This window comes from Oncorhynchus mykiss, chromosome 12 (genome assembly GCF_013265735.2).
Source record: "Oncorhynchus mykiss isolate Arlee chromosome 12, USDA_OmykA_1.1, whole genome shotgun sequence".
NCBI lineage: Eukaryota > Metazoa > Chordata > Actinopteri > Salmoniformes > Salmonidae > Oncorhynchus > Oncorhynchus mykiss.
This window is the reverse complement of record NC_048576.1, coordinates 75,943,309-75,960,323: the sequence shown is the minus strand read 5'-3', so window position 1 is coordinate 75,960,323 and position 17,015 is coordinate 75,943,309. Positions and strand designations below refer to the sequence as shown.

The 17,015-nt window shown below is 43.8% G+C and overlaps 2 protein-coding genes across 2 annotated transcripts; one reads left to right on the top strand and one right to left on the bottom strand.

The window, feature by feature from the left end:
• Positions 1–126: 126 nt before the first annotated feature.
• LOC110538347 (GTPase IMAP family member 7-like) lies at positions 127–2,652 on the top strand. Its single transcript, XM_021625102.2, has 2 exons — positions 127–479; positions 784–2,652. Exons 1-2 carry the CDS (start codon positions 419–421, stop codon positions 1,821–1,823), a joined length of 1,101 nt encoding a protein of 366 aa, XP_021480777.2. The 5' UTR covers positions 127–418; the 3' UTR covers positions 1,824–2,652.
• A 51-nt stretch (positions 2,653–2,703) lies between these two features.
• Positions 2,704–6,085, bottom strand: LOC110538348 (ER lumen protein-retaining receptor 3). The gene is made up of 5 exons (XM_021625103.2): positions 5,654–6,085; positions 4,808–4,908; positions 4,558–4,716; positions 3,661–3,913; positions 2,704–3,562 (listed from the first exon to the last, which is right to left on the bottom strand). The coding sequence occupies exons 1-5, from the start codon at positions 5,742–5,744 to the stop codon at positions 3,519–3,521; spliced, it is 648 nt and encodes a 215-aa protein (XP_021480778.2). The 5' UTR covers positions 5,745–6,085; the 3' UTR covers positions 2,704–3,518.
• Between the last annotated feature and the right edge of the window lie 10,930 nt (positions 6,086–17,015).

Sequence of the window (17,015 nt, the reverse complement as noted above, 5' to 3'; positions counted from 1 at the left end):
ATAATATGACGTCCCACACTTTCCGAATTCACCCTATATGCGAAAAACAAAATGTAAGCATGAACGGCAAGTTGACAGTGTAGGATCAAGAAACTGACCACAGGTAAGCTTACAGTGTCAGTTAGTCAGCGCAGACTGGTCGCGTGTGCGGAGGAGAGGGACGGAAGCTATACTGTTACATGCGCATTATCACAATGACATCATGTTCTGACTCTGCAGCATTGCATCGTAGATACGGCATGTAAACGGGTGAAAAGAAAAAGGACATGGAAACAAATATATTTAATTTCTCAATTTCTCAATAAGAATGAGGAGGTGCTGGTAAAATATGCAAGTAACGCAACCGAAGACAGGACCCTCTTATTTCAGTGCATATTAGGTTTTCCACGGATAATCCATAGTTGCAGCCGTTTTCGCCATGGCTAACTCATGTGGGACAGTGGAGATGGCGTCATTGGAATGTGCTGCCTCGAATCTGGGTGAGAGACTATTGAAACAGTAATATCCTACTGTCGTTGTTGCTAGCAGGTAGATTTTCCATTGCGCATCAAAAAATATGGCGTTTGTATAGCATTTTTTAACAGCCGAAAATAAACAGCAGCACTCAGAAATCTGTAATGTAGGCTAAATACATCTCAGCCCCCAACCATTATAAATATAATAGACCTACATATTATATGGGTGATAATAGGACAACAGTAGGCCTATGTCAGATAGTAATTTCAAGGTAGGTTACACTTTTAGATTGGTTAGGTAAATAAATGACTGTAATTTGTGTCACAGCATGTGAAGCATCACCGGAGCCTGACAGTGGGGCGCTGAGGATGGTACTGGTGGGGAAGACAGGCACAGGGAGAAGCTCTTCTGGTAACACCATCCTAGGGAGGCAGGCATTCCGGGTGGACATCTCTTCATGTTCTGTAACTGGTCAGTGTGACAGACAGAGTGGAGCTGTGGCTGGGAGGAACCTCACTGTGGTCGACACCCCAGGGTTCTTCGACACCCGCCTCTCCCCTCAGGAGGTGACAGCTGAGGCAGGCCGCTGTGTGGTGCTGTCCACCCCTGGCCCCCACTCCTTCCTGGTGACCCTTCAGCCTGGCAGGTTCACTCAGGAGGAGCAGGATGCCCTAGAGTGGGTGAAGGCCACTTTTGGACCAGGAGTCCTCAGATACACAGTAGTACTGTTCACCTGGGGTGACCATCTACAGGGAAAAAGCATGGAAGACTTCCTGAAGGAGAGCCAGGAGCTCCAGGAGTTTGTGAGTAGATGTCAGGGGGGCTACCATGTCTTTAACAACAGCAACAAGATAACAGACTGCACTCAGGTCACAGAGCTCCTGGAGAAGATAGACAAGATGGTGACACAGAACGGAGGTGGCTTCTACACCAACGAGATGTACCAGGAGGCAGAGAGAGCCATCAGAGAAGTGCAGGAAGGAACTCTGGGAGAGAGAAGGATGACTCCATTGAAGCAGGAGGAGGATGGGGTGAAGACAGGGCCAGAGCCTCAGGGACCGGAGGCAGAGAGAATGAGAAGGAGGGAAGAGGAGGAGAGGAGAAGAGAGGAAGAGGCAGCCAGAAAGAAGGCAGAGAAGTTGTTCTGGTGTGAGCTGGTGTCTGCCCTGGGGAAGGGGGCGGCAGAGGGAGCTGGAGTAACAAGTAAAGGGAAAGGGAAAGCAGTGAAAAAGGTTAAGGCGATAGAGAGGGCAGCAGCTTTGGCTACCACACCGCTGTCAATCACATCAGCTGCCAAAGTGGTGGGAGGAGCTGTGAGAGAGGGAAGTAAAGTGCTTTACAAACACCGCAAAACTCTCCTACACTGACGGGGACTTTTAATATCCACTATTATTCACTGTATGGTGCTGGGTTATCAGGTAGAAGATGAGGATCTTAAATAACCAGTATATTTTTTCTGTCTCTGAAGTGCAAATTCGTTTTTACACACTTATTTATCACTCAAATGTGTTCTCTGAAAAATCATCACAATGACTTCATAAGGCAGGCTTGCTAAAGAGCGCCGATGCACTTTCTTCCATTGACAGTCATAGTTGATGAAGCTATTAGTGCACTAACACACGGAGGTAAATGATCAGAAAGTGAATAAGAGTTGATAGAAGACAAAATGCAGTGTAATACCACTGTAATGGAACTGCCACCATCATCCTTAGTAGAAGCCCAGCCCTGACAGTTGAGGAAGTGATTCTATTTGACCAGGTTGTCATAGTACCACGGGAGTAAACATGCATTCATTATTGAATACTCAATAGAAAAGTCAAGTGTGCTGTGAATTGTTTTAAATTATGTGAATCGCTAGTGTGAGTATGCAGGAGTAAACATCCTGGTGTGATGAAACACAATTTAAAGTAATCAACACGAAGAACCAGTAAATATACCTTTTACTGACCTAATTTACAAATGGTGAAGGTTCTTTGTAATAAAATGTTGATCATTACAACATGGGCACCACAGCTGTAAAAGTTTGGCACACATTTAGTAGTACCAAGACGATATATATATATAATAATATAATATAATATAATATACCAAGAGTGTAAGTACCTTTCCATTTTGTTGAAGCATTAATCTGCCTTTGCCATTGTAATCCTGGTCTAAAAATGTAGTCAATAAATGTTGAGATATGAATGAACTCTAGTTAGTGAGAAATAACAGTTGATGCCTCATCGCATAGAAAATAGATTGAACTGTGACATCACACAAATGTGTATTCGTTTTACTTAATGAAATGCATTAATATTAAAGGAATGGAAATGACTGGTAAAATCAAAGTACAGAATACAACGTATTTAAGAAGAACCTTGGTTCAGTCAAGAAGTGAACGGATATAAGAGTTACATACATGACAGCGCGTTCTGTGTGGCATCTCCATGGACTTATTATCATAAAGGGAAGAACATAGCACAACTCTTGACAAGGATGGCAAATATCGCCCATAGCAGCCTAAATACAAGACTCCCAATGAACTCTGCTTGGTGAAACAATGTAAGCCTTGAAGGTTGGTCACTGTTATATGTAGAAATTGTAAAAAGACAGGAAAGCGGAACAAATGTCTCACATATATACAATGTTTACACCATTTTGATGTAATAAGACATTCAAAATATGCCATTTACTAGAAAAGGAAAAATAAGGCACAAACTCCATTGGACTAATTGAAGAGGGACAATATCTGCCTCCATGAAAAAGAAAAATAGAAAAAAGAAAATTCCCACAGTATTCAATTTACTCAATTCCCATTAATATTCAGTTCCACACACTCATGCACAAAAACATAGGACATCGTTCTTTGGTCATTTTAGTCTAGGGAAAAGCACACCAACAAACACACCAGGTACCAACAACACGACGGTTGCCCTCTGGGTACAGTATATACCCCCCAGGGTATACAGGGGGTACTGTGACACTGCAGACTGTAGTCCATTACTAAGTATGATTGGAGGGCAGAGGTGCTTTCAGTTACTGAACTGCTCAACTGTCGCTTAAAACAGCACTGACTCTCTTTAGATGGGCATGGGCAGGGACATTTTTCCACTTCCTCTGAGCACTGGAGAGGGACAAAGGCAAAGAGGGAAAGGTACATGGGATGAAATATGTACTAGAAATACAATACAATGTCAAAATCCCTCCCTGGCTCATACTTACCCCTGGTAACGTAAAGGTAGAAGAAGTCACAGTAGAAAATCGTCTGCACCACACCGGACACCACAGCAATCTGGTCAAAGAAGCCCTCGGTGTGGTAGCGCCACACCCAGTTGGCCAGGTACAGGGCTCGGTAGAGACCCAGGAAGAACAGGTAGTGGGTGGTGATGGACTCTGCCTCGCCGGTCTTGGTGATCATGAAGAGCTGGGGCAAGATGGCCACCGACTCCAAGTAGATGGAGAAGGTCCACAGGATCTGTGCACCAAAGATATGCAGTTGAGACTTCTAGGCCAATATTCCACAAAAGCAAATATTTGGGGTTTTAGTTGCCCCTCATTTACATTGTCTATACCATGATGTGATAGAATAGCTAATTAAATGATATAGGTTAAATTATATAGGTAACTAACAAAATAAAGGAAATGCTTGAGTAAATGAGGGATTCAAAGTATATTGAAAGCCGGGGCTATTAGCGATCTCCTCATGCTTAGGGTCATGTATAAAAATGCCCAGTTGCCCATTATTTTGGCTATCATGGCTAGAAGAGCTCTCAATGACTTGAAAAGAGGGTTCCCTAAGGGGGGTTTAAAGGGTGTGTGTGTCTCAGTCACCAGATCGCAACACAATCGAACACTTATGAGAGACTCTGGAGCGGTGCCTAAAGATGCATTTTTCACCACCATCGACAAAACACCAAATGACAGAATTTCTTGTGGAAGAATGGTGTCGCATCCCTCCAATAGAGTTCCAGACACTTGTAGACTCTATGCCGAGGCGCATTTAACAGTTCTGGCGGCTTGTGGTGGCCCAACGCCCTGTTAAGACACTTTAAGTTGGTGTCTTCTCTATTTTGGCAGTTTACCTGTATGTTCAGTAAGTATTGAACCTGGCACATTTACCTCCAGGGGGGCAAATGCATAGTTTTCCAGGAAGGAAAGCCCAGCCACAGGCACAAGCAGGAACTCAACACGGAATGAGTCACTCTCTGAGTCGAAGGTGCTCCTGAAGCGCATGTAGATCAGGTACACAGTGGCATATGCCAAAGCCAGGAACACCACCTGAGCACACAAGACAGAGGGAAGGAGTTTAGGTTAGAACACAAATCATTGATTGGCTGGCTTCTTTGTAGGATACTATTGTCTACCTCACCTTCATAACTGTGTTGTAGATGGAGATTACGCTCGTGAACAGGTCCAAGTATCTTGTAGTGAAGACTAATGCAAAAAGCACCTGAGACTTCCCAGAAATACCTGCAGAAACACACAACAGTCATTTATCTCACGTATGGGGCCGCAGGTAGCCTAGTGGTTAGAGTGTTGGGCCAGTAACGGAAAGGTTGCTAGATCGAATCCCTGAGCTGACAAGGTAAAAAATGTGTCGTTCTGACCCCGAACAAGGCAGTTATCCCACTGTTCCTAGGCCGTCATTGTAAACAAGAATTTGTTCTCAACTGACCTGCCTAGTTAAATAAAAAATATGCAACAATTTAATTTCATGACCTGGGGATGGCAAAACATCATCAATGCGGATATCTGAGGTAGAAAGCAGACCAGGGTGCGACTCCCTAAGCAAATATGGTTAGACTGAACTCTTTGCCACGTAACATTCTTGTGCGTCGAAGTAGACAAGACAAATTGATTTACTCTGTAACCAATTGTAGTCATTGTTGCAACAAAGTAACAAATTAACTGCTGAGGGCATGACATGACGTGAGTTTTTCAGACCAGTACTAGGAGTGTGAGGTCAACTTCCCAACTGAGATGGCCAGATGCATTACTTGTCTGGCTACCACGGATGTTAGTTTCTTCTCAAAAACGAAGTAGGCCTATTTAGCGAACATAGAGCAGCGGGATAATTCAGTTTGAGTCGTCAGGCAATGTGTCCCCAAGTTTGTTAAACAGATATTAGGCCTCTGAATGAGCAAATCAATAAATCATTAACAGCTAGACTTCCCTGTAAACAACTGCATATCAAATAATCCCACTGTCAACATACCAGCACAGGATTTGGACCTCCATATCTTCACTAATAGAATGATGATAGCAACGATATGTGACACGTCACCGGCTAGACGGAAGATATTCATAGTGCTGTTTTGGTATTCCAAAAAGAAAGAGTCGAAATATTGGTACAAGTCTGTAAGAATGAGGCCTCAATGTAGTCTTCAGGCGATGTCAAAACAATAACGTATGTAAAATGAGACTCCTCTAAAAAACAAAAAAGACCAAATAACTCCAATGTTCCCAAATGTTATGTCCTCTTGTTCTTTGGAAATCACTACAAATGCTCATTCTAGATATTATGCATAGGGATTCCTCTGCAGCACTGTCTGCAAAGGGCTGGGAAAGTTTGTCAGACCTGTGGCGGTGACGTGGCTGCCAGTTTCTGCAAAATCCGTATTGCCTCTGGCGCTCAAATTACAGCCAGACTGGGGCGTGAAAGCATGAGCATGTCACTGAAGTGGGCTGTCACTAAGAAATAGTCCGTATGTGACCTTCTTCAACAGCAGATGGAGACAAATAGCAGTAAGTAAACCGTTTATTTTACAGGAATATCTCTCGATATAAAACGACATTATTATGTACTATTGGTTGTGGCCAATAACTCCATCATTAACCATCCCCGTAGACTCATGATTGTAGGCCTAAATGCTTGGGAAACTCATGTTTATATAAGGTACCCCATCTGCTTCAATTTAAGTTGTTAATTCAATGAAAGTAGTTCATACTTTAAAGTGTTGGCTGCAGTTACCATGATGTGTTTTCTTAATAGTCTTGTTCACCAGTTAAGAAGAAGCCTGGCATATAGTTTAGCCTACTGTGTCGTAACTAGGGTTGCAAACGGTCAGAAACCTTCGGGTAAATTTCAGGAATTTTTCTGGACATTTTCCATGGGAAGTTAAGCCCGGGAATTTTGCTAAAATTCATCAAAAAAGTTAGCTTATAACAGTGAACCTTTTTTGTGGGATACACATAAGGCAATTATAGGTCTTGGGACATGTTTTGGTTAAACTATCCCCAATTCAATGGAATTGCAACCCTCTGCATTCTTCCATCACATGTACAGCTGATTCTCAAGATCTTGCACACTAATGGCATGCTATTGAGCCCACATTACTAGACTGTCTGAGCCAAGGACTACATGCTTTCTGGTAAGTTTTCATTACAGTACTGGGTGGGGTGAATATATTTTATATGACATGCATGATTTTTTAAAAACTAGTAAATAGTAGCCTACAGCAAAGTTTATTTTTTTATTTTTTTTATTTCACCTTTATTTAACCAGGTAGGCCAGTTGAGAACAAGTTCTCATTTACAACTGCGACCTGGACAAGATAAAGCAAAGCAGTGCAACACAAACACAGAGTTACACTGTCACGGCTGTCGTAAGAACGGGACCAAGGCGCAGCGGATGTTGAGTTCCACATATTTAATTCAAAGATAAACTTAAATCAAAACAAAATATATTGTAGCGACCCGCACAGACAGCTGTGTATTATGTGTTAGGCTATTAGTGGGTTGTGTTGTACTTACCAGTGTTCGCGAGGTCCGACATGCCAATCAACCTGCTATCTGCGAATCACGGAAATGCCTGGAATGTTCTGATGCCGGGCATCCTGGGGGTTGGCGGAGGGGGATTGGGCAGGGGGATGGAGCATTGGCATTTAAGACCATGTTTAGCCATTGTTCTCTCTCTTACATCTGGCCTTCACAAGAGAAGCTCACGGTTGGTTTGTGGGGTATCTTTCATTTATTTGAGGTGGGCTACGGCCAAACAGTAGCCTGTGTAAAGTTGGGTTAATAAACCGTCAATTCGAAAAATCAAGCCTCAGTCTGGACAATTGTTCCTTTATGATCTAGTCAGGTCATTACAATATCAATAAAATAACAACTAAACATGACTACGTGGTGCACAAACACAAAACAATATCCCACAAACACAGGTGGGAAAAATAGCTACTTAAATATGATCCCCAATTAGAGACAATGATTACCAGATGCCTCTAATTGGGAATCATACAAAACACCAATATAGAAAATATAAACTAGAAGACAACATAGAAATTATAAACTAGAATACCCCCTAGTCACGCCCTGACTTACTACACCATAGAGAAACAAGGGCTCTCTATGGTCAGGGCGTGCCAGCCGGGCTGAACACCGTGCCTGGACTGGGCATCGGCGCAGAAGAAGGCTCCTAGCATGGAGCTGAGCTTGCCGCCGTGCCTGGACTGAGCACCGGCGCAGAGGAAGGCTCCGGCCATGGAGCTGGACTGGGCACCGGCGCAGAGGAAGGCTCCTGCCCTGGAGCTGGACTGGACACCTTTCCTGGAAGCTCCGGACCGTGGACCGTCGCAGGAGGTTCCAGACTGTGGACCGTCGCAGGAGGTTCCGGACCTTGGACCGTCGCCGGAGGTTCCGGACCGTGGATCGTCGCCGGAAGCTCTGGACTGGGAACCGTCGCCGGAAGCTCTGGACTGTGAATGGGCACTGGAGGCCTAGTGCGTGGAGCCGGTACAGGACGTATCGGACTGGGGACACGCACTTCAGGACGAGTGTGCTGCAGCATTCTCATCACTACCACCTTTCTCCGGAGTCTTTCATCGAATTCCTCCTCCGACTCCCACACAGGCTCTGGCAGTCTCCGCTGCTTGACCGCCAGCTCCATGTGTCACCCCCCCCCCCCCCCCCCCCAAATAATCTTGTGGTTTCTTTGGCAGCGGACTGACGACACGCTCCTCATGACGAGTGTGAGGAACCGGCACAGGACATACCGGGCTGACGAGGCGCACTGGAGATCTGATGCGTGGAGCCATCACATATGGCACCGGACTGATGACCCGCTTTCTGTGGACGCGAACCCTGGCGTCGTTGCTCTCCTCCATTATTACCTTCCGTCTGCCGCCAAGGAAGGGTCTCGCATCCACCCATCACTTCTTCCCATGTCCAAAACTCCTTTATCTCGTGGATACACTGCTTGGTCCTCTTTTGGTGGGATATTCTGTCACGGCTGTTGTAAGAACGGGACAAATGCGCAGCGGATGTTGAGTTCCACATATTTAATTAAAAGAGAAACTTAAACAAAACAAAATATATCAATAAATGAACAACTAAATGTGACTACGTGGTGCACATGCACAAACACAAGGTAGATTGGATGGGCTATTTACAGATGGGCTCTGTACAGCTGCAGCGATCGGTTAGCTGCTCAGATAGCTGATGTTTAAAGTTAGTGAGCTTCAGTGATTTTTGCAATTCGTTCCAGTCATTGGCAGCAGAGAACTGGAAGGAAAGGCGGCCAACGGTGGTCTTGGCTTTGGGGATGACCAGTGAGATATACCCGCTGGAGAGCGTGCTACGGGTGGGTGTTGTTATGGTGACCAGTGAGCTGAGATAAGGCGGAGCTTTACCTAGCTTTACCTACTTTACCTACTTATAGATGACCTGGAGCCAGTGGGTCTGTAGCGAGGGCCAGCCGACGAGAGCATACAGGTCGCAGTGGTGGGTGGCATATGGGGCTTTGGTGACAAAACGGATGGCACAGAGATAGACTGCATCCAGTTTGCTGAGTAGAGTGTTGGAGGTTATTTTGTAAGTTACATCGCCAAAGTCGAGGATCGGTTGGATAGTCAGTTTTACAAGGGTATGTTAGGCGGCGTGAGTGAAGGTGGCTTTGTTGCGAAATAGAAAACCGATTCTAAATTAAATTTTGGATTTGAGATGGTTAATATGAGTCTGGAAGGACAGTTTACAGTCTAGCCAGACACCTAGGTATTTGTAGTTGTCCACATATTCTAAGTCAGAACCGTCCAGAGTAGTGATGCTAGGTGGGCGGTGCGGGTAGCGATTGGTTGAAAAGCATGCATTTAGTTTTACTAGCGTTTAAGAGCAGTTGGAGGACACGGAAGGAGTGTTGTATGGCATTGAAGCTCTTTTGGAGATTTGTTAATAACACAATGTCCAAAGAAGGGCCAGATTAATACAGAATGGTGTCGTCTGCGTAGAGGTGGATCATGGAGTCACTCGCAGCAAGAGCAACATTGTTCATATTAACAGAGAAAAGAGTCGGCCTGAGAATTGAACCCTGTGGTACCGCCATAGAGACTACCAGAGGTCCGGACAACAGGCCCTCCGATTTGACACACTGAACTCTATCTGAGAAGTAGTTGGTGAACCAGGCGAGGCAGTCATTTGAGAAACCAAGGTTGTTGAGTCTGCCGATAAGAATACGGTGATTGACAGAGTCGAAAGCCTTGGCCAGGTCGATGAAGACGGCTGCACAGTACTGTCTTTTATCGATGGCGGTTATGATATTATTTAATACCTTGAGCGTGGCTGAGGTGCACCCATGACCAGCTCGGAAACCGGATTGCACAGCGGAGAAGGTACAGTGGGATTCGAAATGGTCAGTGATCTGTTAATGAACTTGGCTTTCAAAGACTTTAGAAAGGCAGGGTAGGATGGATATAGGTCTGTAACAGTTTGGGTCTAGAGTGTCACCCCCTCTGAAGAGTGGAATGACCGCGGCAGCTTTCCAATCTTTAGGGATCTCGGACGATACGAAAGAGAGGTTGAACAGACTGGTAATTGGGGTTGCAACAATGGCGGCGGATAATTTATTAAGAGAGAGTCCAGAGAGGGTCCAGATAAGAGAGGTTCCAGATTGTCTAGCCCAGCTGATTTGTACGGGTACAGGTTTTACAGCTTTTCAGAACATCTGCTATCTGGATTTGGGTGAAGGAGAGGCTGGGGAGGTTTGGGCAAGTAGCTGCGGGGGATACAGAGCTGTTGGCCGGGGTTGGGGTAGCCAGGAGGAAAGCATGGACAGCCTTAGAGAAATGCTTACTGAAATTCTCGATTATCGTGGATTTATCGGTGGCAACAGTGTTTCCTAGCCTCAATGCAGTGGGAAGCTGGGAGGAGGTGCTCTTATTCTCCATGGACTTTACAGTGTCCCAAAACTTTTTGGAGTTAGAGCTACAGGATGCAAATTTCTGTTTGAAAAAGCTAGCCTTTGCTTTCCTGACTGACTGTGTGTATTGGTTCCTGACTTCCATGAAAAGTTGCATATCGGGGACAATTCGATGCTAGTGCAGTCCACCACAGGATGTTTTTGTGCTGGTTGAGGGCAGTCAGATCTGGAGTGAACCAAGAGCTATATCTGTTCTTAGTTCTACATTTTTTGAAAGGGGCATGCTTATTTAAGGTGGTGAGGAAATTACTTTTAAAGAACGACCAGGCATCCCTTACTGACGGGATGAGGTTAATATCCTTCCAGGATACCCGGGCCAGGGCGATTAGAAAGGCCTGCTCGCAGAAGTGTTTTAGGGAGCGTTTGACAGTGATGAGGGGTGGTCATTTGACCGCAGACCTATAGCGAATGCAGGCAATGAGGCAGTGATTTCTGAGATCCTGATTGAAAACAGCAGAAGTGTATTTGTATGGCAAGTTGGTCAGGATAATATCTATGAGCGTGCCCATGTTTACGGATTTTGGGTTGTACCTGGTGGGTTCCTTGATAATTTGTGTGAGATTGAGGGCATCTAGCTCATATTGTAGGACTGCCGGGGTGTTAAGCATATCCCAGTTTAGGTCACCTAACATAACTAACTCTGAAGATAGATATGTGTTTAAATCATTTCTAACTTGTTAACAATTTCTGCTAGTTCATTTTTGCTACCATGTGGGGTTTAGCTTGCTTGAAGCTGCTAACTGAGAAGTGTCAATTCACCTGTTTCCATACATGTTTCATTTTAAAACATTTATCTTACAAAGGAGTTATTTAACCTAACTGCTTTTCTAATCTTTACAGGAAAATGCCCATGGGCACTATCTGATGTGTGGAGACATTTCACTGCAGCTAATGTAGAAGGAAAAGTTATGTACATTTGCAAATACTGTGCCAAATCATATGTGAAGAATGCAACAAAGATGCAGAATCATCTGGCCAAGTGCATAAAGTTCCCTCAGCGTTCACAACAAGCAACCTCTGACAAAAGTCCCTCTACTGCTATTTGAGGTGAAAATTATGAATCAGATACCTTATCGATAGCAACAGCTCATGGTCCTCCAGGAATACAAAGTTTGTTTTACTTAATGGAGGAACGTAGTCAGAGAAATGCTGATGGATGTCTTGCTCGAGCTGTGTATGCAACTGGTTCACCTCTGATGCTCACAGGCAATGTGTTTTGGAAGAGATTTCTGAATGTTCTTCGCCCAGCATACACTCCTCCAACCAGACATGCTTTATCTACTCATTTGCTGGATGCAGAGTTCAGCAGAGTTCAAGTGAAGGTCAAGAAAATCATAGAGAAGGCAGACTGTATTGCAATTATCTCTGATGGGTGGTCAAATGTTCTTGGGCAAGGAATAATTAACTACATCATCTCCACCCTTTAACCAGTATTCTACGAGAGCACAGACCAAGGGGACAACAGACACACTGGTCTCTACATTGCAGATGAGCTGAAGGCAGTCATCAATGACCTTGGACCACAGAAGGTATTTGCACTGCTGACAGACAATGCTACAAACATGAAGGCTGCTTGTCCTACCCTCACATCACACCCATTGGCTGTGCTGCTCATGCATTGAATCTACTCCTCAAGGACATCATGGCACTGAAAACAATGGATACACTCTACAAGAGAGCCAAGGAAATGGTTAGGTATGTGAAGGGTCATCAAGTTATAGCAACAATCTACCTCACCAAGCAAAGTGAGAAGAATAAGAGCACCACATTGAAGCTGCCCAGCAACACCCATTAGGGTGGTGTTGTCATCATGTTTGACTGTCTCCTGGAGGGGAAGGAGTATTCAAGAAATGGCCATATCACAGTTTGCCGATATGGACAGCCCCATCAAGAGGATCCTCCTGGATGATGTATTTTGGGAGAGAGTGGTAAGCAGCCTGAAACCTATAGCAGTAGCCATTGCACGGATTGAGGGAGACAATGCCATCCTGTCTGATGTTCAGACTCTGCTTGCAGATGTAAGAGAATAAATCCGTACTGCCCTGCCCACTTCACTGTTGCCCCAAGCAGAGGAAATTGCAGTTCTGAAATACATCAAAAAGCGTGAAGACTTCTGCCTGAAGCTCATACACGCTGCAGCATACATGTTGGACCCCAAATATGCTGGCAAGAGCATCCTGTCTGTCTGGTGCAGAGATCAACAAGGCATATGGTGTCATCACTACCGTGTCTCACCACCTTGGCCTGGATGAGGGAAAGGTTCTTGGCAGTCTGGCAAAGTACACTTCCAAGCATGGGCTTTGGGATGGAGATGCAATATGGCAGTCGTTCCAACATATCTCATCAGCCACCTGGTGGAAGGGACTTTGTGGATCTGAGGCTTTTCCCCCTGTTGCCTCCACCATCCTCCAAATTCTACCAATATCAGCCGCCTCAGAGCGCAACTGGTCCTTGTTTGGGAACACACTCACCAAAGCACGCAACAGGCTGACCAATACAATGGTTGGAAAATTGGTGGCCATCCGGGCAAATTTGAGGCTTGTGGAGCCTGATAATGAGCCATCCTCAACAAGGTTGGAAAGTGACAGTGAAGATGAGGACTTAGAGTCTGATGTTCAAGAGGTGGACATTGAGGATGTCCAGGGAGAAGACATGATAGCCTGAGAGGAAGACAACCAAAGCTTTAGTTTTTAGACTACAAATGTTGAAAAAGTTTTTGGGAGATGCGATGGATCATTCAATATTCCCTTTCTTTTGTTGTTCAGTGAAATCATGTGAAGAGTCAACTCATTTAATTTAAGTTCAATTCGTAACAATTGTTATTACTTTCTTCTATTGGAAGGATTCAATAATTTGCAATTATGTCTATTTATGATAAGGTAAAAGGTTTATGTTTCAGTCGCCATATGATATGGTAAATATATCCAATGCAAAAAAAATCTACATTAAAATGGTATTAATATTCGTTTGCAAATATTTCCATTAATGTCCATACATTCCCGTTAATTCCCATGGAAAGTTTCCACCTCTGAATATTTCCCAAAATGTGCAACCCTAGTCCTAACCCATGCCGCATACACTTTAGGTATGTGGACACCACTTCAAATGAGTGGATTCAGCTATTTCAGCTACAAATCAAATCACATTTTTGGATTCAGCTATTTCAGCTACACCAGTTGCTGACAGGTGTATAAAGTCAAGCACACAACCATGCAATCTCCATTGACAAATATTGGCAGTAGAATGGCCTTACTGAATAGCTCAGTGACTTTCAACGTGGCACCATCATAGGAAGCCACCATTCCAACAAGTCAGTTTGTTACATTTCTGCCCTGCTAGAGCTGCCCCAGTCAACTGTAAGTTCTGTTATTGTGAAGTGGAAACTTCTAGGAGCAGAACGGGACCGCCGAGTGCTGAATCACGTAGTATGTAAAAATCGTCTGCTTGCAACACTCACTACCGAGTTCCAAACTGGGAGCTTAATGAAATGGGTTTCCATGGCCGAACAGCTGCAAACAAGCCTAATATCATCACGTGCAATGCAGAGCGTTGGCTGGAGTGGTGTAAAGCTCAGCACCATTAGACTCTGGAGCAATGGAAACGCGCTCTCTGGAGGGATGAATCACACTTCACTATCTGGCAGCACAAATCTGGGTTTGGGGGATGCCAGGAGAACGCTATCTGCCCCAATGCATAGTGACAACTGTAGGGTTTGGTGGAGGAGGAATAATGGTCTGGGGCTGTTTTTCATGGTTCGGGCTAGGCCCCTTAGTTCCAGTGAAGGGAAATCTTAACGCTACAGCATACACTGACATTCTAGATGTTTCTGTGCTTAAAACTTTGTGGCAGCAGTTTGGGGAAGGACCATTCCTGTTTCAGCACGACAAAGCCCCCGTGCACAAAGCGAGGTCCATACAGAAATGTTTTGTCATGATCGGTGTGGAAGTTGACTGGCCTGCACAGAGCCCTGACCTCAACTAGAGGTCGACCGATGATGATATTTCAACGCCGATACCGAAACGATTATTGGAGGACCAAAATAAGCCGATATCGATTAACCGGATGATTTTTATATATATGTATTTGTAGTAATGACAATTACAACAATACTGAATGAACACTAATTTGAACTTAATATAATACATCAATAAAATCAATTGAGTCTGAAATAAATAATGAAACATGTTCAATTTGGTTTAAATAATGCAAAAACAAAGTGTTGGAGAAGAAAGTAAATGTGCAGTATGTGCCATGTAAAAAAAAAAAAATCCTTGCTCAGAACATATGAAAGCTGGTGGTTCCTTTTAACATGAGTCTTCAATATTCCCAGGTAAGAAGTTTTAGGTTGTAGTTATTATAGGACTATTTCTCTCTATACCATTTGTATTTCATATACCTTTGACTATTGGATGTTCTCATAGGTACTTTAGTATTGCCAGCCTAATCTCAGGAGTTGATAGGCTTGAAGTCATAAACAGCGCAATGCTTGAAGCACAGAGAAGAGCTGCTGGCAAATGCAGGGCAGTGCTGTTTGAATCAATGCTTACGAGCCTGCTGCTGCCTACCCCCGCTCAGTCAGACTGCTCTATCAAATCATAGACTTAATTATAATATCATAACACACAGAAAAACAAGCCTTAGGTCATTAAATGGTCAAATACGGAAACTATTCATTTTGAAAACAAACCGTTTATTCTTTCACTGAAATACGGAACCGTTACGTATTTTATCTAACGGGTGACAACCCTAAGTCTAAATGTTGCTGTTACATTGCACAACTTTCAATGGTATGTCATAATTATATACAATTCTGGCAAATTAATTACGGTCTTTGTTAGGAAGAAATGGTCTTCACACAGTTCGGAACGAGCCAGGCGGCCCAAACTGCTGCATATACTCTGACTCTGCTTGCACAGAACGCAAGAGAAGTGACACAATTTCCCCAGTTAAAATAAATTAATCTTAGCAGGCAATATTAACTAAATATGCAAGTTAAAAAATAAATACTTGTGTATTGATTTTAAGAAAGGCATGGATGTTTATGGTTAAGTACATTGGGACATTGGCGCAACGACAGTGCTTTTTTCACGAATGCGCTTGTTAAATCACCCGTTTGGCGAAGTAGGCTGTGATTCAATGATAAATTAACAGGCACCGCATCGATTATATGCAACGCAGGACAATTAGATAAACTAGTAATGTCATCAACCATGTGTAGTTAACTAGTGATTATGTTAAGATTGATTGTTTTTTATAAGATAAGTTTAATGCTAGCTTGCACCTTACCTTGGCTCCTTACTGCACTCGCATAACAGGTAGTCAACTTGCCACGTAGTCCTTTCCTGGAGTGCAATGTAATCGGCCATAATCGGTGTTCAAAAATGCTGATTAAACTTGAAATTGTCCCTAATTAATCGACCATTCTGATTAATCGGTTGACCCCTAACCTCAACCCCATCGAACAACTTTGGGATGAATTGGAGTGCCAACTGCAAGACAGGCCTAATCGTCCAACATCAGTGCCCGACCTCACTAATGCTCTTGTGGCTGAATGGAAGCAAGACCCCGCAACAATGTTCCAACATCTAGTGGAAAGCCTTCCCATAAGAGTGGAGACTGTTATAGCAGCAAAGCGGGGAACAACTCCATATTAATGCCCATGATTTTAGAATCAAATGTTCGACGAGCAGGTGTCCACATACTTTTGGTCATGTAGTGTACTTTGTCTTGCATTTTTAAAACTTTTTTGTTATACTTCTATACAAAACACATGGGTTTTTGGTTTGCAGAGTCCTGACAATGTTTAACCTTTTCTTTTGAGCTTTCAACTGTTTATGACACATAATGACAAGTGAGAGCTCATCATTTTGTTTCCATGTTTTGTGTAGTGCTTTGAACAACTCACTATCTCCATCTCCCTGGTTCAACTCTTCATCCCTCTATATTTATCTCCTCCACCTCCCTGTCTACCCTACAATCCTCTTAAATATCTGAATCATCGTCAAAACTAATCACCACCCTCTTCTTGCTTGGCACCCCTCACCCTCCCTTCCTGGTCCCCTGCTCCTAAATTATTGTTCCTGTGTCCAGCAGTGTGATTATAATCCACTCCCTCTGTCTCTCCGTCTGTTGCAAGTCATTGCCCTCCATCATTCCCCTGTACCGAGTGGAAAAACCTCTCCTGAGGATCTAAGTGCTAAGTCCTGAAGTAATAGCAGTGCAAAAACATTTCTGTCCGTTTCAAAGGGACAATTGTGAGTGTATAGTTAGTTGTGTGTTCTAGGGTCTATATCGTCATATAGGCAGTATTCTTCAATGACATTACTTATTTGCCAAATATGTTGCTCTGGTATTACTGAGTTATTACTTTCTTATGTTTGTTGTA

Excerpts from the sequence above, each read along its gene's own strand:
- LOC110538348 (XM_021625103.2), bottom strand. The coding sequence starts at position 5,744 with ATGAATATCTTCCGTCTAGCCGGTGACGTGTCACATATCGTTGCTATC. Across the intron at positions 4,909-5,653 it reads GAGGTCCAAATCCTGTGCTG|GTATTTCTGGGAAGTCTCAG; the intron begins GTATGTTGACAG and ends GTGTTTCTGCAG. Across the intron at positions 3,563-3,660 it reads CTACCTTTACGTTACCAGGG|TGCTCAGAGGAAGTGGAAAA; the intron begins GTAAGTATGAGC and ends GTCCCTCTCCAG.
- LOC110538347 (XM_021625102.2), top strand. The coding sequence starts at position 419 with ATGGCTAACTCATGTGGGACAGTGGAGATGGCGTCATTGGAATGTGCT. Across the intron at positions 480-783 it reads ATGTGCTGCCTCGAATCTGG|CATGTGAAGCATCACCGGAG; the intron begins GTGAGAGACTAT and ends TTTGTGTCACAG.